This window comes from Rhamphochromis sp. 'chilingali' (genome assembly GCF_963969265.1).
Source record: "Rhamphochromis sp. 'chilingali' genome assembly, chromosome: 1".
In the NCBI taxonomy this organism is placed as follows: Eukaryota; Metazoa; Chordata; class Actinopteri; order Cichliformes; family Cichlidae; genus Rhamphochromis; species Rhamphochromis sp. 'chilingali'.
The window spans coordinates 18,969,223-18,994,819 of record NC_137929.1 but is presented as its reverse complement, the minus strand read 5'-3'; the positions used below and the strand labels follow the sequence as shown (position 1 = coordinate 18,994,819).

General features: G+C 39.0%; 1 protein-coding gene across 14 annotated transcripts in view; it reads right to left on the bottom strand.

Moving 5' to 3' along the window:
* ablim2 (actin binding LIM protein family, member 2) overlaps positions 1 to 25,597 on the bottom strand; it is a 98,143-nt gene that overhangs the window by 5,388 nt on the left and 67,158 nt on the right. For 7 of the 14 annotated variants that reach the window (XR_013973313.1, XR_013973318.1, XR_013973320.1 and 4 more), the window contains 12 exons: positions 22,686 to 22,763; positions 22,420 to 22,563; positions 21,603 to 21,635; positions 20,746 to 20,863; positions 19,592 to 19,861; positions 14,896 to 15,003; positions 13,253 to 13,306; positions 8,348 to 8,385; positions 8,060 to 8,159; positions 7,924 to 7,982; positions 3,278 to 3,338; positions 1,622 to 1,702 (listed from right to left, as the gene is read on the bottom strand). Coding sequence is in view for 1 of the 14 variants with exons in the window: in XM_080895989.1 (XP_080752115.1) it covers positions 1,622 to 1,702; positions 1,822 to 1,829; positions 3,278 to 3,338; positions 7,924 to 7,982; positions 8,060 to 8,159; positions 8,348 to 8,385; positions 13,253 to 13,306; positions 14,896 to 15,003; positions 18,897 to 18,968; positions 19,592 to 19,861; positions 20,746 to 20,863; positions 21,603 to 21,635; positions 22,420 to 22,563; positions 22,686 to 22,763 (1,224 nt within the window). In the remaining 13 variants the exon portion in view is untranslated. Of the gene's footprint in view, positions 1 to 1,621; positions 1,703 to 1,821; positions 1,830 to 3,277; positions 3,339 to 7,923; positions 7,983 to 8,059; positions 8,160 to 8,347; positions 8,386 to 13,252; positions 13,307 to 14,895; positions 15,004 to 18,896; positions 18,969 to 19,591; positions 19,862 to 20,745; positions 20,864 to 21,602; positions 21,636 to 22,419; positions 22,564 to 22,685; positions 22,764 to 25,597 lie in introns of all 14 variants that reach the window. The other 7 variants (XR_013973317.1, XR_013973319.1, XR_013973323.1 and 4 more) reach the window with 5 other exon arrangements.

Here is a 25,597-nt window from a genome sequence, read left to right as displayed (position 1 = left end):
CTAAAACAGTTTGGGGCCAAGGATCAAGATCAGTGGTGGGTAAAACGCAGGTCAAACAGTTTCTCTTCTGCACACACTTTTGACAATAGGACTCCAGTCTGGTATTTCCAACCACAGAGGGAATCTCTTGAGTATCCTCAGTAACCTCAATATGGTCAGACTCCACTTGGGACAATATTTCTGTTAACTGAAAGCCTCACAGTGAACTCTCATAGTGGGGTTACTGAAGACTGAAATGTTTCAGAGGATGTTTTTTAGACAAAACCTCTCTTCCGAGGACTGCAAAACATGAGCTCTGAACCCCAACACAAACCACAATTGGATTTTTTTTAAATGGGTTATTTTAGAGACAAAAACAGTTCATTTTTTTCAGCTGCTCAAACTTAATGAAAGTTTTGAATCTTTAAATGGGTTGTGTAATAATAACAGCAGCAGGAAATTGGTTATTCTGGGACATTAAGTCCAATTTCACTTTATTTCTTTATTATAGTTATAGGACATATATGTGTGTTAAACTTGCTGTGACCTGGCACCAAATTAAATTAAACTACTGCGATGTTGCAGATCTGTCTCCTCTGGTTTCTGATTTTTCACCAGATTTTAAAACCTATCAGCAGCCACAAAATCAAGGTCAGACTGTGCATGTCATTCGTCTTTTTCTCAGCCATACTGGCTCTGGCTTTGGCAGAGTGTTAATGACAGGCATGGCATGTTTGTTTCAAAGATTCATTTGTTTAATTCATCAGTCTTTATGTGTCTCTGTAGTAGTGTTCTGCTTCCTAGTTACCAAAAATAAAAAAAATATAGGTTGATGTTTAAAAAAAAAAATCAAGAAAGAGGCATATATCCATATATTCCACTATTTCACAGATTTCTGTCTGCAGACATAGACTGTATATAAAACAAGACCTTAACCTGTTTCTAAAAGTCATCGCTGGTGATGTGCCCAGCCCTAACCGTATGTTTTAGAGAAAAGCAAAAAATTACTATTTTAGAAAAAGTATAACTAGTTTTTCTTCTGTGTCAATTACAACGATTACTTACTTTGTCTTGGAGAACAGTTTTACTCTCTGAGGTCTATATCATCACTGATAAAGACTCTAATCTTCATCCCTATCATTCTAATGGACACAAATCAAAATCTACACATATTTTTTTTTCCAAAAGAGTAGTTTTTGGTTGTCTAAAAGAGGGTTAGTGTGAGTGTTTGAAGCTAGGATTTAGGTAATTATTGATCATGACTCGGACTCCAAAGAAGTAAATAAATACAATTATGTATCCTGATAGCAAATACACACACTTCATTTACCGTAAGTTACATTTTACTTCACTTCACTTCTAAGCGCCTTTTGTATTTTAGCATACAATGTGTATACTAAGAGAAATCCCAAAATAGTTTATTTATTGTTTATTCACCACTTAAGTGATTGAAGATGGCACCTCTATAAGCTTTTGCTGATACTTTTATCCCATTGGCTGAGCTGCCTAGCTCCTACCCAAACCACAAATTCTTGACTTGACAAAATTCTGTAAGCCAAAATTTCATATTTTCTCAGGTTTGTTAACGACCTACGGATAGAAGGAGGGAAACAACAGAGGGGAAAGTAAGATTAGAGCTCACCTCCAGTCTGGTGCGGTCTACATCTCTGGGAAGCTTCACTTTCACTCTATGCGTCACTGCCAGCATTTCATAAGGGTAGACCTGGCAACACAAAGTAAGCATTGTGGGAGATTTATTAGGGAATACAATTATAATCCAATGTCCTAACAGTGCTGCCAAGAATATGAAAGTATATTTGCAAAGTGGGAGCAAACTCTTACCTTGTACTCTGAGGAGGGAAAAGACAGAGACAGAAGAAATTACTCTGGTGGAACAGTTATCTTTTATTTGAATTCAGAGCTATTATAAAAGCTAGCATAAGTGAGCTTAAAAATAAATTACACTTGCAAACCCAAATCTCTTCAAAAATATTGGGTTTCAAAGGCGTCAAAAAGCATTAGAAATGGTCGCTCTGCTCACACACACAGACTGTTATGAGGTTGGAATACTTTCAACTCAATCTTTGCCTCAGATACAGCCAAGACCGTACACGCACGCACTGGTAAACACACAGCGCTAATTTTTCGAGCTGGAAAAATGACATCATCCTTCCTTGCTCTTACTTCTTGTAACTGATCTGGAGCCAAAGCAACAGGGCTCTGCATGCTTGATCGCAACATATATGTAATGTTATCGGGCATTGTAAAAATAACCTTGATCTGACTCATAGAAAGATGATATGGTCCATTTAGTGTCATTTTATAGCTTGGCTAATATTTTTTAGAAGGAAACATTCAGTTTTTGAGGATGGAGCCTGTGAGATTTTGCAACAGTGAATTAGCAACGTGAAAACTGCATTTAAAACAATCAGATAACGCACATTTAGTGGGGTTAGGTTAATTGGTTAACTTGTGAATAGTGATTGTCTGGCTGTCTGTATTAGCCCTGCAACAGACCCTGTTCAGGGTGTGACCTGCCTCTTGCCCTATGGAGGATGGGATAGGCTCCCAACAACCCCCACGTCCACTGTATCCACCCACATGCTGTTCTCATGTAAGAGAACAACTACAATACCGAAATTCTATTTTAGGTGAATCATCTAGTAATCAGATGACACTTCCTTAACACCTTTATTTAAAAAGTTTTTAAATTCCCAAAGCCAGGCTGTATTCAAAAGCAGATTTACAAGTTAATGAATGCACTCTTTACAGGAAAGAAGATTTTGAATTTATTTCTAAATTAGTCCTCAAAGTTAAAATAGCAAGTTTCAGCTTCACTCAGATGTTATTAACTGTCAAAAACAGGGAAAATAAATTTTCATAAATTTGCCAGGATGACTCGCTGGTTGTTTTTCTCAAGCAAAACTCAGATAATTTATGTGGTTCCCCAAACTTAGAGGATAGAAAGCATATTAAACGTGTTAATGAACAGACTGAGAATACCAACAGAGACCAAGAGACACCTTGGTATTTTCCATGCTGATGCTAAGCTAGCCCTAGACTGTAAAGAGGATGTTGAGCTGTAGCCTGGTCAGAATGAGTAAGGTGAGAAAGGTGAGAGAACTGTCATACTACTAACCCCTTCCAGTATGGTAGTCTTGGTTGGTATATGATCGTGCATGGTTAAAAAAGACACTATAGACTGCACTGGGTGTAATGTGCTATGCTGTATATGAGTGTTTTGCTGATAAAACCTTTAAAAACTTGATGAGAACTGAAGATACATGTCCGCTCTCACCTCTCATGCCTCCCCAGCTCTGGGAGTCTGGGTCCACTTCATCCTCCATCATCTCAGCAGCCTGCGGGCACACACACATTAAACAAACACAGAGTTAGACCATAATTCAGATATTCTGTGTCATTCCGCCAAGAACACTGCTGCTCTTTATCAAAGCAAGGGTTCATCTGAAAGCCTTTTAGTAAAAGCTGTTGCCCTTGATTTGCTCACATTCTTTCAGAGTTAGCAACGGGAAGTGGATGTGACACGTCTGATAGGGAGTTTGGATTACATTGCTCAGAGAGACTGAAAGCCAACTGATGAGACAAGGAGGGACCGATATTGTAAAGTCTCTGCTGTTTGTCCAGTAATCCATTTTCTAGTGTTAAAACTAGTGAAAAACAAATACTATTCTTTAAAATAAGAAAAATAATTTTTGAAAATAAATCGGTATTCATGGAGCTGAACTGGCAGGGATATTGATATACGATATACACATAAGTGGTAACTGGTGTGAAATGTGAGTGTGAATGGTTGTCTATCTCACTGTAGTAGCCCTGCAACACACAAGCTAAGGGCAGACCACACCATCTAACATCTGACACAAGTAACTAGTTAATTAGCTATCTTGCCTGCCAGGAAGCTAATGGTTCCATGTTAAATTTGTCTCCATGCAACAACATGAAATGCAATATATGCCCTACCATCATGCTTGCAAAGTGGAAAAATATGGTATGGTAGCTAGAAAACTAATATACAGTGTACAGAGAATTTCTTGGTGTCTGTAACTAAACCAAGAGTCAGCCTAAACATCTGAGAAATCAAGCCAAGACAGTATTTCTTGAAGTATCTGGCAGTTCCTAAAATGACCAATTGAGACTCGCTCCAAAGCACAAAGTCTTAAAACTATCATTTAGGAATTATGGTCCAAGGAAAGAGACAAGCAGCCCAAGCATTTACTCAGCCTCTAAAGGTTCCCATCCTGATCTCATTGGGATGTGCCGTAAGACGCCTAATCTATCACTATTAGCTCCCTTGGTACCAGACATCAAAGGTCAACCTCTCCAGGTCTCAAGTTCATTCCTCAACAAGTCAGATCTATTTAGCTACATAAGTAGTGTCCACATAATATTTGGCATGTAGCTTAGTTAAAGATCAGTCTTTTGTCTCATAAAAAAACTCTACAGAGGAATATAAAAGCTATATTCCCATAATGCAACGTGCAGATGCCAAGATGCTTCTATCTTGCCAGGATATTGAAACTCCTTGGATGCTTAGCTTACTATGGTCTGTCAAAGATGATTAGAGTATGACAGGTAACTATTAAATATTCAGTATTGGAATTCCTATCCTCTCTCCTGAATGCTTTGATATCATGAAATCTTTCCTACTTATGTGTCACCTCTTCTATGTGCATTATGTTCCCGAGAGAGGTTTGTGTACAGTGAGCATTGTATCCCAGCTGTTCTCTACCAACAAGACGATATCATCATCAGAACAAACTTCATTGCCATTCTGTGATCCTGGGGTCACTAGTCTGTGTTAATGGTGTTATTACTATGATTGGCTGTTTATGCAACTGCAGGTAGTTCAGGTTTACCATCCCCAAGAGCCTCAACTACCTTTATTTCTGAGCTATCCGATCGTTCAGTCTGACGTCACTAGCCGTGTCTGGGCCTAAACTCTGCTGCAGGTCCATATATCAAATGATCACTGTGGCATTACTGAGAGTTAAAACACTGTCTAAAGTCTTTCATCTTTAATAAAATGATCAGCGTTCTGCTCTACCAGGTGTAACAACTGAGTTTAACATCCAGGCATCCATGAAAACGGAATTTATGACATTTAACGGAGTTAGAAGTTAGCAGGAAGTTAGCTCGCTAGCTTCTATCTAAATACAATATCGCATGTCCTGACTGCGGGGTTTTGGAAACAAATTAAAACGTACAGCTTTCTTATCACTTCCAACATAAATGAAGACAGAAAACTAAACAGCAGTGACGTTTGTAGGGTTACTGAAGTTGGGCTAGCTGGTATATAATGATGTGCTACGTGACCGCTAGCGACACAGCTATGTTAGCATAATATGAACAAGCTAACTTTTTTTCCACTCGATAAAAGTTAACGTGAGTGTTCTCGGTGGTCAGGAACAAATGTAATCGCATGGCAGGATGCTGTAAAAGGACCAAACTTCAGCCAGGAGAACAACTGAGATAATCCATCCACAATACGAGGTTAGTCATTCATATACTGCTGCATGGGCTGGGCTGTAGTTACATCCTAAGGTTTTAAAAACTGAGCTTAAATAAATGATTAGTGGTAATAAAAGCCGAGGGAGGTCAACGGTGATCACTGACTGTTTTTAGGAGCTTTTTGAGATTAAATAGAAGAAAATACAAAACATTAAACATGTTAACAACACAAAAGCCATATTAAACGCAGACTACTTTAGACCCGGAAGTAGGATTCGTCACATCATCACTTAATAATCGGATTCTTTGTCCCTTGTGTCCCTCTACACTCCTTGGGGATTGTCCATACTGACTCTCACAGCTCCCCCTTTTCTGCAGAATTTTTGTTACTGTTAGACTGCTTCAACATCACTCAGCATGTTAAAGACACCACGCTCGGACCAGAGGTAACTTCGTCAGACTTGCACTGTTGTTAACCCTGCCAGCTGCAATCATCATGCATTTTTTTCTCTGTTCTTATAACTCTGTGCAGGCAGTGTGTCAAGCGTACCATCTCATCCAAGTCTCTTTATACATCTGGCCTCACTGTGCACCACTAAACTCTCCAATCAGCCGATGATAGTAAGTCTCATTCACTTGATTGTACTTGTAGCACACTAGATCCACCATGTTAACAATAATTTCAGCATGTGAAAAATAGTTCAATATAGTTTGCCATGACTCTATTGTGGCTCTTGAGCTTTCATTTCCTCTTCTGTTCTGTTTTGTCTGCCTGTCCTCTATCCATCAACAAACACCGAGGGAGAGCAGCTATATTGCATCAGTGGCTCATAGACTACCCCCAAAGTCCTAAATAAACCAGAGCACTGCCTGTGTGGACTGAATGGTACTGACTGGCCCTGTGAAATTTGATACCAAAGCTGTGGGGAAAGGGAGGTTGATTTTTAAGGTAGAGCAAAACATTTAAATGGTTTATATGCTACTCTGAGGTTTCCTGAGTTGATTAGTAGTGAGTGGGAGGCTATACAAGGCTGGAAAGTGTTGGTTTGATAGAGCCATGGTGTTATCACATAGAAATGGAGACCCTGAATGGGAAACAGCACCAGCTAGTGGTCTAAATGGCAAAAGCTGTCAGATCCAGACATCTATTTGTTCTATATTTGCTCAATTAAACTATAGTAGAAACAGGATGGCAACTTCATTGCAAGTAGGAGCCATTGTTGGTACTGATTTGAATGCATTTTTTCAAATCTGGTCACTGATCACAAGTAGTTGTGGTGACTGCAATGTGAAGTGTTTGCCAGGTTGCCTGGTAGAAGGCAAGTTGTCTCTAAACAACTATGCTCCGACTTGAGCCGACTGCAGTCAGTATCAGAACCATTGACAAGGTTTTGAAAATTACTGCTTTAATTTAAAAACACAAACAGAATTCCAACACGTTATAGTTAATCTGAGTCATTCTGTGCCAGTAAGCGCAGCTTGTCTGTTTTACCTCTCTTTGCCAGAGGGGACTTGAGTCAGCTGGTATTCCTACATACAAGCAAAGTCTGTCATTTCACAGTTACTGTCACTATGGGGCAGGGATAGCTCAGTAGGTAAAGTGGTCGCCCCATGATCGGAAGGTCGGCGGTTCGAATCCACTTAACGGCTACCCTGAGGTACCCCTGAGCAAGGTACCGTCCCTACACACTGCTCCCCGGGCGCCTGCTTAGTGGGCTGCCCACTGCTTCACTGAGTGAATGGGTCAAATGCAGAGAAAAACAAGTAATTTCCCCATGGGGATCAATAAAGTATCCATTATTATCATCATCATCATCATCATCATCATTATTATTATTATTATTATTATTATTATCATCATCATCATCATCATCATTATTATTATTATTATTATTATTATTATTATTATTAGTGAAGGAAATTCTGTTTCAGATCTGTGAAAATTTCACTGATCACTGAGCGTAAGTAGTTAATGTGAATTTGTGTGCATGAAATTTGCAACAGACGGTAAAATATTTGTGATTTTTGCTGATTTATCCCAGTCACCATGTTGAGGCACAAAAATAGCTTTGAAGACAGCAATGACTGCGAGTGGTCACAAACCTGGTCTCCATTTTCGAAGTAACCACTTGAAAGGCAACAAAACTGCAAGTGTATTGCACATTGCCACAGTAATTCTGGTCATGCTCCAGTCTCCAATCACTGTTTTCCCTAGTGCGACTGTAGCGTTAATGAAGCACCAAACTATGGTGAGGACATCTCATCTGTAAATGTGAATTGGTTTGGTGCTAGGCATCAACCGTTAACTGTTCAGTGTTCGGAGTTTCCAGTGCTAAGTCTCAGTAACACAGGTCCTGTTAAAAAATTAAACCTGACTTTCTTAGACACTTTTAAAATAAGATCTTTGGCTGATCTACCAAAGATCTGAGATTGTGCATCTTGATGGCCATTCTATATCAGAATCTGTCTGCTCACCTTGTAGATGCCGTTTCTTCCATAGCCAGGTAAAGATGCAGACTTATTGTAAGGGAAATCTAAAAAAAAAGCAAAGACAATTATTTTCATTTATGTCAGCTCTAGTTCAGCATCTAGCTTGTTAATAGATACTCACTAGGTTGGGAAGTGTCAGTGGGCAGACTGCAGGTTGATTTGCGGGGGTCGATGTCGATCTGACCATCAATCTCACTCTTCAAAATCATCCAACTGGTCCTCTACAAGGAGAAAGTAAGAGACAGAGAGAAAAGGACAGAAAGATGGAAAGAGGTGATGGATGATGGCATAGTATGAGTTAGTAAATTAGTGAATGGATGTACAACATTTGTAAAGTTTAAGAAAATGACTTGAAGAGAGACAGATATGGAAAGACGGATAAAGACAGAAACTGTACACACAGACCCACCTTGCTATCCTCACCATCCTGCCAAGATGTTCTAGAAGCTGTAAAACAGTCAGATGTTACATGACGTGACAGTTGTGTTGGATTATCTCTCTCTCGGCTCCCTTGTGCTGCACTATTAACACCAATAGTAATCCCTGGACCCCTTTGCATGACATCATCGGCCACAGAGAGCATCCACAGGGAGCTCCACAAGCACAATGTTACAAAAATGGAGAAAATTCATACTTTAACTAAAAGGATTACACTGTACACCGTGGGACATTGGCTTGTTGACCATCTACAAGTCTAGTCACCATAAAACTCTGTATGTATATCCCTTGTCTCATGAGGATAGATAGAAATGGCTAGATCTGACCCCCCAAAAGCATTTCTTTTACATTTATAACCAGTTTGCTAAATGACAGATGACCATGAACTCTCCTGTGAATCATTACTGTGCCAGAAGAGAATCGTAATGTTGCTTTGACAATCTATCTTACTCAAGAACCAAACTTCAGCTTTCAAATTTATGTGTCAATGGCCGAGGGCAACAATTTCCTCTAAAGAATCAACTCTTTGTATTTGGTGAATTAAATTTTCCAGTCCTGTAGTTAATACTGAAATAAATAAACCGTCATCTGGAAGCAAAACACAAAGTGCAACATTATTTTATTACTTTTACTTATAAGTAATAGTATTGTTATATACTTATCCTTAATCTCTCTGTTAACGATTTCACAATTCTGAAAAAAGCAACGCCGAATAGCAAAACTTTCAACATGACCTCTGTCAGAAAGGGCTTGGGACCAATTGGCAACCTCCTGGCAATCACAGATTGCTTGGGAAAAATATCTATTGGAGAATAGTTAGTGGAGGCTGCTGTTAGAGACTCAAAAACAGGTGCAACACAAACCAGAATCAAAAGAACTTCGCAGTAAAAGTTAAAACTGTGACGCACAACTTTTACTCTAAAGGCAAACATTCTCTTTTTATTATTTGCGTCACACTTATTATCTCTGCGCTAGTGTTTTCATAAAATTTCATCTTGGTTGGCAGGGCCATAAAAGATGGTATCTAAGCCAGTGTGACTGAGGTCATAGTGAGGAACAGGCTAGTAGCTGTTTTATTAGAATGCATTGCAACACAAGACAATTTCAGGAGTATAGGCACTTGATAGCCCAATGCAGTGTTAATTAATGTACATCTTCAGGTTGTGGGGCCAAGAGAAACTAAATCTTAAAATGTGTTGGTCACAGCCTTGTTGTAAACTTATCATATTAGCATGTGGAGCTATTTGTGATGTTTCTGACATACTGACATTATGATGTTATGTGAATTCATACGCAAGAGTGTGTAAAACATTAAAACTTTAGAGATGAGCCCTAAAAAAACTGGATCCAATTCCCACAAAGTAGGTGTAGCCCACTGAAAATGAACTTAAGCTAAAACACATCACAAGTTTAAAGGCAGTTAGGAGATCAGTAAAGTTGTTTTTCTTTTTTTGGCAAACAGTACACTTTGTCAGTGATCTAATGTCTGCTTGAATGCTTCCAATCTAGCTGTCAAAAGCCAGCTCAGTTGATTTACATGTCACTGTTACTTGTTGATAGTGATGATGATATCCTTGTGTGGTAGTGGTGACATTAGCTCCTTGGAGTCCCGTGTTCATGCATTTTGGGTGACCCTGTGAAGTTAGACTAGATTTCTTAAAGTATGCAACATAGTCTAGGGTTACTAGAAGTGTAGACCAAAAATATAATTTAGGTACACAACACAATGATTAGGGTAGAGACACACAGAGACACGTCACCATACTAACCGAACAGACTAACACAACATGATTCATGTGCCTGACCATTCACAGTGTACACACAGTTACAGCATCACCAATGAAACCAACCAATGAGCTGGTGGAATGAGTGCACACATGCAGGAACAGGATGAGCAAAAAACACCCATGGGCCCAAATCCCAAACAGCTCCACTCCCACATAGTTTGGATTAGGAAGATGAATAATCAATGTTTCACTGTGTGAGATATTGAAATTAGGGGTATTTCTAAAATTGGTAAAAAAAAAAAAAATTATAACATTGTGAAACAATGTTACCTACAGACCCCAAACGAGAGATAACCTGACATATACTGAACAATGTTGATTTAGCAAATGTGTATATATGTTTGATCGGGACTCCCCGATATTTAACCAGAGATGGGCAGTAACGTGTAACCCAATTACTTTTTTCAAGTAACGAGTAAAGTAAGGGATTACTACTACTGTTACTTTCCCCTAAGCATGCTGCATTACTGCGTCACTAAACTGTGAGTTTGTTTGTGAGAGTGTCTCATGACAATGATGCACGAACATGCAACGTCCGTGGTAACAGACGTGCGCAGATCAACAATGGAGTGCGTGGAAGTACTGATATTACTTTGAGTTTGATTTCGTGAAAAGTGACAAAAACATTAGTGTACACTCTGCGTGGGAAGAAAACCTCTTTCTACAGCGAAAAATTAAACTTCAAATCTGAGCGAGGACCAAGCACGCTGCCACGGGAATGTGAAATTCAGAGAGAAATCCCCGGATCCCCCCACTGACATGACTCCTGCTAAACAGCCACCGCTGGGGTGGCTGTAGCTCAGGTGGCAGAGCAGGTAATCAGAAGGTCGGTGGTTCGATCCCAGGCTGCATCCTGGCTGCATGCCAAATATCCTTGGGCAAGATACTAACCCCATGTTTGCCTACTGGTGGTGGTCAGAGGGCCCGGTGGCGCCTGTGTCCGGCAGCCTCGCCTCTGTCAGTGCGCCCCAGGGCAGCTGTGGCTACAATGTAGCTTGCCATCGCCAGTGTGTGAATGTGTGTGTGAATGGGTGGATGACTGAATGTAGTATAAAGCGCTTTGGGGTCCTATGGACTAGAAAAGCGCTATACAAATGCAGGCCATTTACCATTTTACCATTTAAACAGATGAAAATTGATTTAGGAGCGACAGGACTCTTTGATTGATTTATTTTTTTGCTGTGTTTTACTTGCATCTATTTGAAAGAGTGAGTATAAACATAAAAAATTATTTTATTTTATATGTTGTAATATGCAGAAAATAGGTTTAAATGTTAAACTAATTTCTTCCAGTCAAAGACTGTTGATTATATTTTTTTCTTAATGCAATGTGCATAAAGTTAAAAGATTAAAACTAATAAAACAATTTTTAAAAATACATTTTTTTTATTTGACTCCGTTATATATGATGGATTATGTAGAGAAAGTAGAATTGGGCTGAAAGGTCTTTTGCTTTATTACCTATTCAGAGTGTTTTTTTTTTAAAGTAACTAAGTAAGTAAATAAGTAGTAAAGTAACTAATCACTTTTTTCAAGTAACTTGACCAACACTGTATTTAACATACTCTATCCTTTAGGTGCCAGTACCATCATTAAATGGGATAGTTCCCAAAAGCCTGCGGTAAATGATTTCGTTAACAGTGAACACAAGTCATAGAAGTTTTTAAGCAATTTTAGGCAAACATGTTAGCATTTTCTGAAACGCTGGCTAACATAGAGAGGTACATTAAATACTTGTTTCTCCTTAAAGGAACAAAAAGTAACAGAATAATGGAGAAAGGCATTCAAACTATATAGAAACTAAACAGTAAATATCCAGAATAATAAATTATCCTAAATCATACATTTCATTTTTTGTTTGACATTTCAGCAGGAATTTTATCTGTTGTGTTGCAATGAAATGCAAACTGCATTGTTCGTGACCAGAGATGGGCAGTAACGCGTTACTGTAATCTGATTACTTTTTTCAAGTAACGAGTAAAGTAAGGGATTACTATTGCAAAAACAGTAATTAGATTACCGTTACTTTCCCGTAGGAACGCTGTGTTACTGCGTTACTAAAAACATGATTTTTTGCGAGAATGTCTCACGACAGTGAGGCACACCTGCACCAGGGTAAACCTCCGCCTACCCAACTCCTGCTTTACAGGTGAACATAGAGCAACAGGACCGCTGAGTCTTTGACTTTATTTATTTTCTGCTGTGTTTTACTTGCATCTATTTGAAAGACTGAGTGTAAACACAAAAAATATTTTATTTTATGTGCTGGAATGTGCAGAAAATAGGTTTAAATGTTAAACTAATTTATTCAAGTCAGAGAATGTTGCATATAATTAAATTTTTGCTTGATGCATAAAGTTAAAAGATTAAAACTAATAAAACAAGTTTTAAAAAAGGAGACTTTTAAATTTGATTACATTTTGTATGATGGGTTATGTAGAAAAAGTAGAATTGGGCTGAAAGATCTATCGCTTTATCACCTCTTCAGGTTGTAAATCGTGTTTTTAAAAAGTAACTAAGTAACTAAGTAATTAATTACTTTTGAAAATAAGTAATCAGTAAAGTAACGGGATTACTTTTTTGGGGAAGTAATCAGTAATTAGTTACTGATTACTTTTTTCAAGTAACTTGACCAACACTGTTCATGACACACTGCTTGGATTACAGGAATTCTCTGGGATCCACGGCAATATTCTGCATCCACACCTTTACACTGCAGAATATCCGATTGGGTTTTAGTAAAAGCAAGGCCATCTGCTCTCAGAGAAGGGTCATACTGTAGGTAGCATCATGTAACTCACACCTAAAATGTTTGATCAGAAACTTTGAGGGTTTTTTAAAATTATTATTATATTTTGTTGTTAAATTGCCATAGCATTGCCCACCATCCAATTGTTCAACAATCATGGATTCTGGGTGAAACACACCAGTTCTATGCATGTAGATCCATAGAGCCTTCTAGACAAGCGCAGTTCTTAGAACATAAAGGAGGAGAACTGGAATGAATGACATGACTGACGGGCAGCATGCAACACATCGTGCAGAGACCAGACCAGATAAAAAAGCGTTAAGGACGAAGTGGACTGTACCATGCTGTTTGTAGATGGGGGGTTTTCTATAGATATTATCTTTGACCATAGTCTCTGAAGATGGGAACAGAGCAGAAGAAAGAAAATGGAAGAAGCCAACATGGGCAGGGTAGAGAAAGAAAGAGAAAATGGAGAAAAAGAAGCATGAGTTAGCAGTTATTGCGGGATGAGATATATTTAAGAAGCAAACGGGGGAACAGGAAAGCTGATTCAACACAAGTCATTTGTCATTTTCATTTTGGCACCTCAAATAAATCAGCAATTTTAAATTCATGCAACATATTCAAAACACATAAATTTATTGGGAATGGCGGGTCATTTGATGCAGAACAATTGAATGATACTAAAAGATTAAAATCAGCAGCCACACATAATCCTCTGGCATCAAAAAGTCCACTTGTATTAGCAGATTTGAGAAAATGTCAAATAAAATCATTAAAAAATGGCATCTAAATTAATAACATAAACATTAAACATAAGCCCAAAGTTGAAGGTTTGTTCAAGAATTGTTGCAAACACTGCAGTGCTCGATAAAGGACCTCTGCAGAATGATGAGGACTGTGTGTTATCCCCTAAAGCTGATCTAATCCATCTTAGTGTCAGTGAACCTGTCTAGGCCTCTGATGGAGATGCTTAGTAACGACTGTCACACATTAAGACACGGCAGAAACAGGACTCACAATAAAACAACAGATGCTGGTCATTTCTCTGGATTGTTTCAGTGCCTGTCAGCATTTGAAACAATATCCATATAAAAGCAATGACTGTGAAAGCCATGAAGTGGATAACTTGCTTCCAGCATGAGGGTTTTTTCCCCCTTCTCCATGACTGACAGTATAATTGACAATGGGAATTATTTTTCCATTTCCCTCTTTGAGAAACAGCGAAGACAACACAGTTAAAATGTTACTGCTTTTCTAAATGTTGGGCTCTTGTGTCACTGCTGTTTGATTATTTCTGTGCAGTTATTCTGAAATTAGTAAACAGTAAGAACACTGTGAATTAAAGTCCAAGAGCCTAACAGAACATAAAGAAGTAATGTGCTAAAATAGTCTGCATGAAAAAACCATAATAATCCTGTGAAAATTATAATTAGTGTCTCTCTTATGAGTAAGAAGAATCTTGCCAATGTTACCAATTGCCTGGTCCTCAAAGCCTTCCGTCCAGGTAAAGACAAACTTTCCTCTGCTGTGATGGCATAGTTATTTACTGGTGGCATTCATCAAGCTGATTCGGGCCATTTAGAAGAACCCACTGGCTTAATAGAGACACTGACACTTGTTCAAATAATAATTGAGCTCTATGTCTTTGATCTTCTTAATAGTGTCAAAAGCTTTTCTGTGCAAATTACTGGAAAGAAATTGCATCAATTAATTTCATTTTATATAACTAAATAAATAAATAAATGAATAAGACAAACTAGACACCCAAAGTGTGTGAATTCCACTGGCTGAGATTTTAACTTTGCTGCAGTTAATCTAACCTGCACCTAAGTTCACAACAGATTATTACAGCAAGTTTAGTTTAGTTTAGTTTGATCAGGATTCTATAATGGCTACAGTTAATGATGGCCTATTGTTTAAAGCGGTATGATGTGAAAATTGTAGGCTGAGCTGTGAGCTAAGCAGTCCTGTATGGCCTACCTGGTATGTGGAAATGCCGGGGAGCAGCCATGTATGTAGAAGTAGATGAGGGAGATTTGCCATCGGAATAGGTGGATAAGCTGGGGGTACTCCGACCGCTTTCACTACCTCCAAACGTGGAGGGCATTGAGTATGGAAGGCAAAGGGGAAAGGTTTTGGGAAAGGAAGGGGAAAAAAAGGGAAGGGGGGGGGGGGCAGAAAACAGTATTATGGTAAGGTTACTTATACAGCTCAGACATGCAGCTATTACTATAATACCTTATCCAGTGACTTGATAACCCAGCCATTTACAGTGTCTGTATTCATTATATCCTGAATAATCAAATTTTTGTGGGATGTTATTTGAGTCTTCTACCTGCTAAGTGATGAGATTTATAAATAATTCTTGCTAGCACTTTAATGTTAAATAATCTTACACTATGTTGTTCATCAGCCCAAATGAGATATTTTTAGATATTTACTGGGATTCCCAGGCACAGGAAGACATGTCTGTCGCCTAGTGTACTTTCCTTTCAAAGTATCATTAAGAAGCTAAATGCAAAGTAGAGTTTCAGATGCTCATTTATCTTAGGCCACTTACATCTCAGCCTGTAGGATTCAGATTGGCATTTTCTATTACTCTTTTTTCAGTCTTACTGCCAGCTTTACGCTACATGTCAAATTTACCTCGCATAAAGACATTAATACAAAACTTTATTAATTCAAGAGTTTTCTTTAAAGTATGTCAACGTATGAGGCCAGTTTAAAAGTACCAATTGTGGGATGTCCACAGAGTTCTTTACATGTCTTGCCATGTCAGAGGGCTCGCACATTAAGATAGAAAAGGCCTCTTGCAACTCTGCACAGGACAGCAGGAACTTGTTTTTAGTTTGTTTATTCTGATGCCGTAGAAGTCATTATTGAAAACCAATCAAGCGATTTACTTGGAACATATAAAGCCGTCGGAGTTGTCAACCCTATGCTACTCTGTGGTTTCAGAAAGTCCTCCGAAATGTTTGGAAACAGCTGTTGAAAAGCTTCTACCACACATCTACTACAAATCTTTGTTTGAATTATAAGTGACCTTATTATTGTAGGGTCTTTACCTTATAATATAAATGTAAAAAAGACAATAAAAGTCAGTATCATAGCCTGAAGGGCGGATGACCTCTCATCACGTAACATTTTCCATGTGCTAAGTGTAACAATGTGACATGCATTTTGCTGACTGCATGCATATGGGTGCTGCGTAACCAGGGCACACCCACTGTTACAACACAAGCAGGCTGGGTGATGGAGTCACTGACAACAGTGAAGCCAAAAGTAATAAACACTCTACATCCAGAGCTTTGAGGAAGAACTGAGACTGTGTCTCTCCCCTTAGACACAGAGGAATTATCGTCAGGGATCTGGATGCAAGTGGATGAGATCACTGTCACGCAAGTCTAAGTGGATCCCCTTCACACACTTAAACACACACATACACACAATAGTACTGTTAGTGCGGGTCTAAATGTAGGGCAGAACATCCATACAAACATCTGGAGCTAAGACACGAGGCTAAGAGAGTTTGGGAGGAGATGCATTACAGTTTATCTGAACAGATTACACAATGGCAAAGTCATTCATTAATCAAAAACCAATAACACAAAACAAGATATAAAAGATGGCTTGGGATCATTAACAAGGAATCTGGGGATTAAAACGAAAACATGCATTTTTCATCCTTACAAGGTTCTTTCCTAAATATCCTTCATCAGTGTCACTTCATTTCAAAACACTTTTTGCCCCATAGGGGCCAATCTACAGAGCAAAAACTTCTGGATAACTTGAGTGCAGCTGACAGCAAGTCTTAATACTACAATAAAACATCATTAAAACACAAGTCTGTTGCATAAAGACAAACAGCAGTTCTAAGGCAACACTACGCTGCATGCCACTGCAACTGAAAACCAGATCCCAAATTACAGATCAGTCTGCTTGGTCTGTTTCATTTCTGTGTTACTCCTCTCTTTCATCTTCCCCATAAAAGAGTTCCCATCTCAGCCTCTTCACCCCACTGTGAAAAAAAAAACCACAGCCCAAGTGCTCGTGATTTTCTGTGCAAAATGTGTCTCCACCTCTTAAATCACTCTACAAGTAATCTTCAAATTGCATTAAAAATTAAAACTACTAAGCAAATATTTGAGCTTAATAGTCCTTGTGCAGCCTTTTGAAGGAGTGGGCATTTGTGACCTTGCATGCCCTTCAGCCATCAGTAAACTAGGCTCTCTCTGATAGTGCTAAATGCTGAAACGACTGGAAAGGTCAAACTCATAATGCCATTTTACAAGAGTTTTCTCAAGCTTAAATTTATATAGTTCTAAAAAATTATTAGCAGCTTATCTAATTACCCATTAATTTACCCATTAAACCAATATGGATGTGCTCATAAAACTACGTTTAAAACAGCAGCCAAATGCAGCCCAAGGCACAAGCAGACAACACTGCTAACATGAGTTTTAATGTTCATATTATTGGGTGGAGCAGGTACAGTAGGGCAAAACTGAAATGGTAAGTTAAGTGGTATATTAATATCAATTCATATATTATTATCTATTGTGGGTGATACATCTTTTTATACACGTGTATGATTGCCTGAAAGTGTCAGGGTGGGAATATCTCTAGACTCCACATTCACTGTGCACTAGTTTGTGTTTATGGTTTTATTGCTGAATCAACTGATTACTGGTGGTATTAAGCCAAGTGTTTTTTTAAAACCGTGTCATGGAACATTTTATTGGGTCCTGTTGCGGAAAAATTGACAACATCTGCAGATGCAATGATATGAAAAAGAAAGTTTTCACAGGGCCTGATGCAGTCCTGTGAAAAACTGAACACACACATGAGCACATGAGCACTTTATCACTATCTCGCATTATTAAGAAAAATGTTCTTCTGCTTCTCTTCACCACTGCTTCTGCTCATTGATGTTTGTGGGCATTTGTTCATGCACAGCTCTCTTAAGATATCTAACAGTTTGAGGTCTGGACTTTCACTGGGCCACTGCAACACCTTGGTTCTTTTCTTTTTCAGCCAATCTGTTGGGATCATTTTCCTGTTGCATGCTGTCCATTATGGCCAGCATCTCCACGTTGATCTCATCTGTCCAAACGATATTGTTCCGGAAGTCTTGTGGTTTGTTCACATGCAACTTTGCAAACCCAAGCCATGCTGGCCTGTTCTTTTTAGAACATCCTTCCAAACAAGCCATACTTGTTTAGTGTTTTCTTATTGTACTATTATGAACTTCAACATGTAACATGTTAAGCAAGACCTATAGAGTCTGTGATGTAGCTCCTGGTGTGTGCGCTCCTTCCACTCCCAGATTGTGGTATTGTGTTAACATATACCTGAATACTACTGAACAATAAACTGCCAGAGCTTTGAGTTTTGGACACACTTGCCAATGACCAACTATTCAAGTGTACGGCATTTGATTAGCAAGCACCAAGCTGCTACTTATCCTCTTAATCCTCTCTGACACAATGTAGATCTCTGACGTACACAATAGACTTTTCCAATGATTCTGTGTTAGGAATTTACCCTTTGTCAATCATCAAGTAAGAAAACCTACATTGTCTTCAAGATTTATATCAAATTCACGGTGATAAAGACTGTATTATGACAATGACAATCATTCAAGAAAAATAGCAGACTAGATCTAAGATCAAAGCTAGGCAGAACAGACAAGTGCAAAGATGAAATCGCCCTTAACCATTCTCTAAAAGTTAATACCAGATGTATCAGGGTCACAAACAGGTCTACAAGGAGTTAAACCATGCACAACAATAACCACATTCACAGACACAAGTGAACAGGGCAAGCAGAATGAGAAAAAAGGAGCAGTCCTAAAAATATGCCTTGATGCATCCCATGAAACCTGTTAACACCACAATACCAGAACACAACATCACAAAACCTGCTATCCATTCCACTACAGGGAGAGGAAACACAGAGAACAGAACTGCTATTGTCTTTACCGTTAGGAGGAGGTAAACTGAGATGCAGGGATGTCCTAGGTTTAGGGTCAGGTAGGGGGTCCTGTTTGAACCCTGAGAGGTGAGGGAGATCAGGGGATGAAGGAAAGCGAGCTTGTTGAATAAGCCCCCGGGCAGGGGTTACATTATGCGAGGGAAATGTGAAAGGTACTGGTTTGTGATGTTGATTTCAGGGATGTGTGACACTGAAAACCGCATCAGTGGTTTCATGGCTTTAGTTCAAGAATCAGTGAGAATACAGAATGAAAATAAAGTTTCATGAGTGACCCAAAGTTTACAGCAGTTCACACCAGTATAGTCTATTCCCATTATGGCTCATAAGTCTATGGTAAATCCAGGTCCTCAAAGACACACAGTGAGAGTTTACAGCACACAGTTAAACTGTTGGTAAACCCATGCGAAGTTGGGTCATTGGTCACAGCACTCCATTCTGTAAGACCTTAGATCTTAGTCGAATACAGAGAGGACTGGTTTGCTGCTGAATCACCAGGTTTCTATGCTTCTTTTCGGGCATCTTGGAAACCAGCTTTTGGGACACGTTAAAGCCTCTTTTAAATATTTAAATATATAGATTTTTAGTTGGCTTTTATTATTTTTCTCTTTTTAAAATTTTAGCAGGAATGATTCTAGCAAGTAGTCCATTGTCTGCATTGGACCATGTCTTTAGTCACTAATACCTCTAAAGTAAGGGATATAGTTGTGCTGCTGCAGCATAGCCAGGGTGGTGGGATTTAGGTGTAAAGACAAGCCTGCACTACCACCTGTTGGTGTAGGTGAGTACTTGCCACAACTACCACCACCACCACTGCTCCCTTCAGCCCCACCAGAATAGTACATGGGTGGGGAGGATGTGTTCCTGGCCCAGGTGGAGGGGTACTTAATGCCCCCCATGAGGGCTGGGGGTAAAGCTTGGCTGCTGTGTCTACCGGCAAGGTATATCTCTGGTCCTAGGTATCCAAGCAAATCACAGGAGAGTACAAAGCATATGATAAACTTATTAGGATACGAAGTTTCTTTAAAGCCTTTAAATCTGTTTGGAAAAAGGGTAAGAAACCACAAAGTAATATATATATATATATATATATATATATATATATATATATACACACACAAAAAAAAAAAAACAGGCCCGATATACATATACATTACAGAACACAGAAGAAAACAGTTCCTAGGCTTATCTTATCAGACACCTGCAACTACGCTAAACATATGTAATGATTTGATGAAGAGCATACAGGTGGACGCTGGGGTGGTGGAGGGGCTCAAATAGCAAGCAGTGATGCTGTGCAGCAGCATTAACATGTAAGAAAGATGTGTAGCTTAAACAGACCACCAAGTTGGGAGAGTGTGTTTGGTCTATGACGAGAGTAAAGCATGTTACATGTATATGATACAGCGCAGCTTGAGATGTTTGACTAAACTAGCTTGGAGGCTTTGATTTTCTAAATAATAAATAAATTTGGTATTTCTGTCAAGTTCTGTCAAGACTATCCCTGCAGTTTTAATGCACTTGTACTTTACTTGATAATGGTGCAAATGCAAGTTTTGTATTGGGACTTTACTTAATTCTGCGTCGACCGAGTGGAAACAGTGGCACTCTGCAACTTTATTTTTATATAGTAATACAACCAAAAACAACCATTTATAAATTAAAAATAAAAAAGTAATGCACTCAGTGAGCACCCTCTGTCCTATTATTAGTCTAGTGTGACTGAGCCATAAACTGTTGGATCTAATACAGGTTAAACCTGGACATAATTGGAAAGTAAGACCTTTCAGCTTTTCATAAGGCCACAGTGATGTATGGATTATGGGGTTTTGCTAATACCTGGTCGGCTGTAGTTCTGAGGGGAACGAGACGGGGTGTACCGCCCATAGCCCCCCAGGGAGCTGTTAGAGCTGGGGCTCGATGGCCTCCGTTGACGGGGTGATTTTTCCCCATCACCCTGAATACACAAACACAGAAGATAAAAACAGAGTGAGTACATTCTATGCACTCAGTCCGTAATTTCAACATCAGAGAAAAAATTTCTAAAATATTAATAGTGAGGCAGCTGAGTTATGTTGCACAAGTCACACCAAGGAGCGAAGATAACATAACGTCAACATAACAGGAGTGAGGAGAAATGTGTGCGCTTATTGTTATGATTAAGAGCAGAACTCATTTCAAATATGTATCAACAAATGGAGCCAATGGTTTGGATGTTTTTCAAACTTTCAAAACAACATGCATGTTCTATTTTAAAAACAATCTGATTACATATATTTTTATTGCTTGTGCTGTTATACTAATCCGCCAAGAACTGAAACTGAAAAACTGTGACTCTAAGAAAATGAATCCTGCACTACTGATATTAGCCTTTGGCAGGGAAACTAAAGAGCATGCTTTACTCCAGGCCTCAGGGACCAGTGTCCTGCAGCTTTTAGATGTGTCCTTCATCCAACACAGCTGATTTACCCCCTCAACACATAGTATAATGTTATCATATCTGCACATAATCCAAAAATTAAAACACATCCCACAAACCATTTAAAACTGTCAATTACCCTAGAAAACTCTTATGTCCCAAATATGGCAAACAACTTGTTTGTGTCCACAAACACATACACTCACACACAAGCACGCAAGAAGGCACTGATGAAGTATGATTTACATCCACATTGAGACACAGTGCATCACATTACCTCAGTAGGAGTAGGAGAAAGCAGCTGGGGAGACTGCAAATGAAAATGGGGAAAGAGCCAATGATTAGGAAAAACTCATATGTGAGAATATATGAGTTAACCAACCAGCAATGAGAGTGGGAGTGAGCAATGATGTCCAAATGCAAGGACATTGCTGATGAGTGAATGAGGAAGTTTACAGTTCGGCTTATAAGGCCAGGGCTGTGAAGCTGTGGCTGAACTGCAAAGGATTGCGTCAGTGTGGCATTAATGAATGACTTCACTGCGATGATGGAGGATGAGGAAGGTGAAGAATAAAACGAAAAGACAGGGAAGAAGCGACACAAGGAAGGTTTCTCGCTCAAATTGCATTCATTCACTGGAGTGAGACAGAAAGAAACCTGTGAACAAATCAGTTCTTTAGAGATAAAAGGATGATTGGATGTATTAAATCGTTAGAAAAAAGACACATTCCTCTGGTTTTCAGTTTAAGTCTGGATATATGCTGCATACATTCAAATTCACCTTAACAAAAAATATCAGGACAGAAACACTTGCTCCATATCGCCCATATTTGGCTAGTCTCTGGCTGACACTCATTAACAGTTAAGCAGGTAAGAATGTGTGTAGTGAATTCCATTTACTCTTGTTACTGTACCAAAGTTATGTTTACTTGCTTTCTGAGCCATTTAAAACCCCTTTAGTTACAATTTTACTGAAACTTAAATTTGTTTTATAGAAGTATTGTTCTACTCTCATAACGGAGTCATGACAAACCATAAGAATGACTAGTGACAAACTTCATCACAGCAGCGAATGAAAATGGAGTCGGAGTTACCTCTCCATAGTGCCTCTCGTCAGATGGGTAGCTGACATAGGGAGAGTAAGACAACATGTCAGGCCTATCTATGTTATAGATGGCCTTGGTCTTTGGAAGGGCTGCCAGGTCCTTGTAGTCCAGCATCTCCTCTCCTAGCTTGGCCTGGCAGCAGACAGGAGACAGATTTAGTTTTTATTTGCATCCTACTGACACTTGGAGGAGCACAGAGGTACAAAAGTCATCTGTTGCTCCCTTAAGGGTGAATAGAGGTGATGCAGTCTTACATAGATGACTCTGCTGGGAGAGCCCGAGGCGCTGGATGCCGGGACTGAGGTGATGCTCTCTGATGAAGTCCGGGTCACCTGGAACACACACACACACACACACACACACACACACACACACACACACACACACACACACACACAGCAGTTTTAAACACACTGAATTATGACAGGTTAAGAAAGGTGGCATTCATGTAATTACTGCCATCCATTCAAACTCATGCGTAGTAAGATATTATTAGAGATGGCACGATGCCACTTTTTTATGTCCGATACCGATATCATAAATTGGGATATCTGCAGATACCGATATGAATCCGATATAGTGTGTTTTTTAATCAATAAAACTGTTTTTTAATATCTTGCTGCTTTTTATATAAGTTCATACTCAAGTAAAAACAAACAAACAAAAAAAAAACACTAAAGCTATTCTGTTATACCTGTATGCAAAAAATACACTGCACCCAAAATATTTCATAGTTCAGCAACACTGATCAATCTAATAAACTTAAACCTGCACCATCCTCCCTATTCTGGTATTTTAAAGAGTAAGCAACCTAACGAATAGGGAACCATCCCCCACCCTCCACCTCATGATGCTTAATTGACGTAATCAACTTTAATTTGATGCAGTGTGAAAAAAAATGCACAGAAATCAATTATTTTTGAAGAATAATTAAATAGATTCAACATATTTCTATGTACTATAGCTTACTAGGGTATATTAGACTTAATAGTTACTATATACAGTAATGGACTTCTATACATTTTACATCAGATTAAATCTTTGGGTGTAAGATTCGGATAATTATTTATTAAAAGCTAGACATTTTAAATGAGAATAAGAAAGAAAAGTATGTCTTTGCCCCCTTTTCCTTGTTCATGCCCTATCGGCCCCCCTGGCTAAACTTTGCTAGATCCGCCCCTGCACAGTTACCAGCCGTCAGCTACGTAGAAAAAGATCCTGGTGTAGAAAGTAATATTAAATAAATTCTAACAACAGATTATCAAGCTTAAACGTGCTGCTGTTGTTCAGCCGCTGGTTTCCTCTTTCTGGCGAGAAGCACACAAACAAGAGAGACGGACTCGCGACAGAAAAGCCGATCAGCTGATCATTAATCAGTTTCATGATTGAAGTAGCAGCAGGAGAGGGAGGGAGAGAGGCAGTCGCTCCATATGTCGTTGTTAAGCTTAACGCTGGAATTCTTTATAAACATTCAGAGATGAACTTACACATTTGCTTTACTTCTCTCTGGGATAACTTCCTCGGAGATGAAATGCCGGATTGTTAGCGAGGCTACAAATACGCACAGCTGCTCTATCACGTGACGCACACTGCTCCGACATGCTACGGTTATGAGCAGAGTTACGCCATGTCGCAAGTTTTGTGAGGTGCTTTTTTGATATTTAATGGATCGGATTACATTTTTTATTTCTCTCCGATATCCGATCCAGTAATTTACGTCAGTATCAGACCGATACCCATATGTATACGTATATCATATACATTTTTTTATTATTCAAAGCTGCCCTTTCTTTTCTTTAGGGTAGTAATGTAACAACACAGAAAATCCTATAAACGTCTTATCCTGAATGGCTGCTTCAACTGCTGCACGTTTTTTCATCATTATTGATAAAAAATAGTAAAAACAATCGTCTTCCCAGAGAAGTGTCCTCTTAAACTCAAACCCCAAAAGTTTTGCATTTACAGTGAAATAAGTCAAGCTAGACCACAGTCGTATCACAGTCATGTTTTAAAAAGTACAGCTTTAAACCTTAACATTGTAATAATAAAAAACAGAATTAAAGTCAAAGTCCAATTATATGTCAACTCGCCCATCCATCCAGATCACCTCTCTACAAAAACTGTGCTCCTTTAAGGTTAGAGTTATGCCCAGCTGTGGACATGGACAAGCAGAAAACAGGGATTACTAGTCATTCCTGTTATACTTTTCTCAAGTCTTCTTTAAATCCATCCAACAGCCAATCAGATCCAAGATAAGACTACTCTCCAAGAGAAACCATAACATCTGTAGAATTACATCATGTTAGTCCTGCTTTGTGCCCGTCATAATTTCCATGACCACTAGGGGACACTGTCGTGTCATTATACCGTTGACTAACTGTTACTCTTCAAGTTGCTTGTAATTTGTAAACAGATGGAAATAAGCTCCTCCTTAAACTACCTTTGGGGAACATTTTGTTCGTTTGTTTGATGTACATGGCGTTTACCGTATTGCTGCATTATTGTTCATGCCTTAACAGTCCCAATGGCTTTATATAAATATTGCAAACACTCAAACTTAAAAAACACAGTTGAAAGTATAACTGAAAAGATAATATGTGTTAGACACAATATCTAGAAGATGGCAACAAGAGGGAACTAAACCATGGAGAAGGACGACAGTAATGTTAACCCAATGCTGAATATTTAGCAGACAAATGGTGAACTGTAATTCTCCAACACTGTTTTCATGACAATCAACCTGGTTAAGCCGTATCATACACGAGTGTACGTAAATTGTAACAGTTAGCGTTGATGTTATGATCACACTTCAGACTCAGCCGGTTAGCCTAGCTTAGCATAAAAACTCAAAGCAGGAGTAAAAAGTAAAAAGTTCAGAAATATGCTAAGTATCACTTCTAAAGGTTCTATCCCCTCCTGGACCCCCTGCAGTTTGCATATAGAGCCAACAGGTCTGTAGACGACGCCATCAACATGGCCCTACACTTCATCCTGCAGCATCTGGACTCCCCAGGAACCTACGCCAGGATCCTGTTTGTGGACTTCAGCTCTGCCTTCAACACCATCCTTCCAGACCATCTCCGAGGCAAGCTTTCCCAGATGAATGTGCCTGATCCCATCTGCCGGTGGATCACTGACTTCCTGACGGACAGGAAGCAGCACGTGA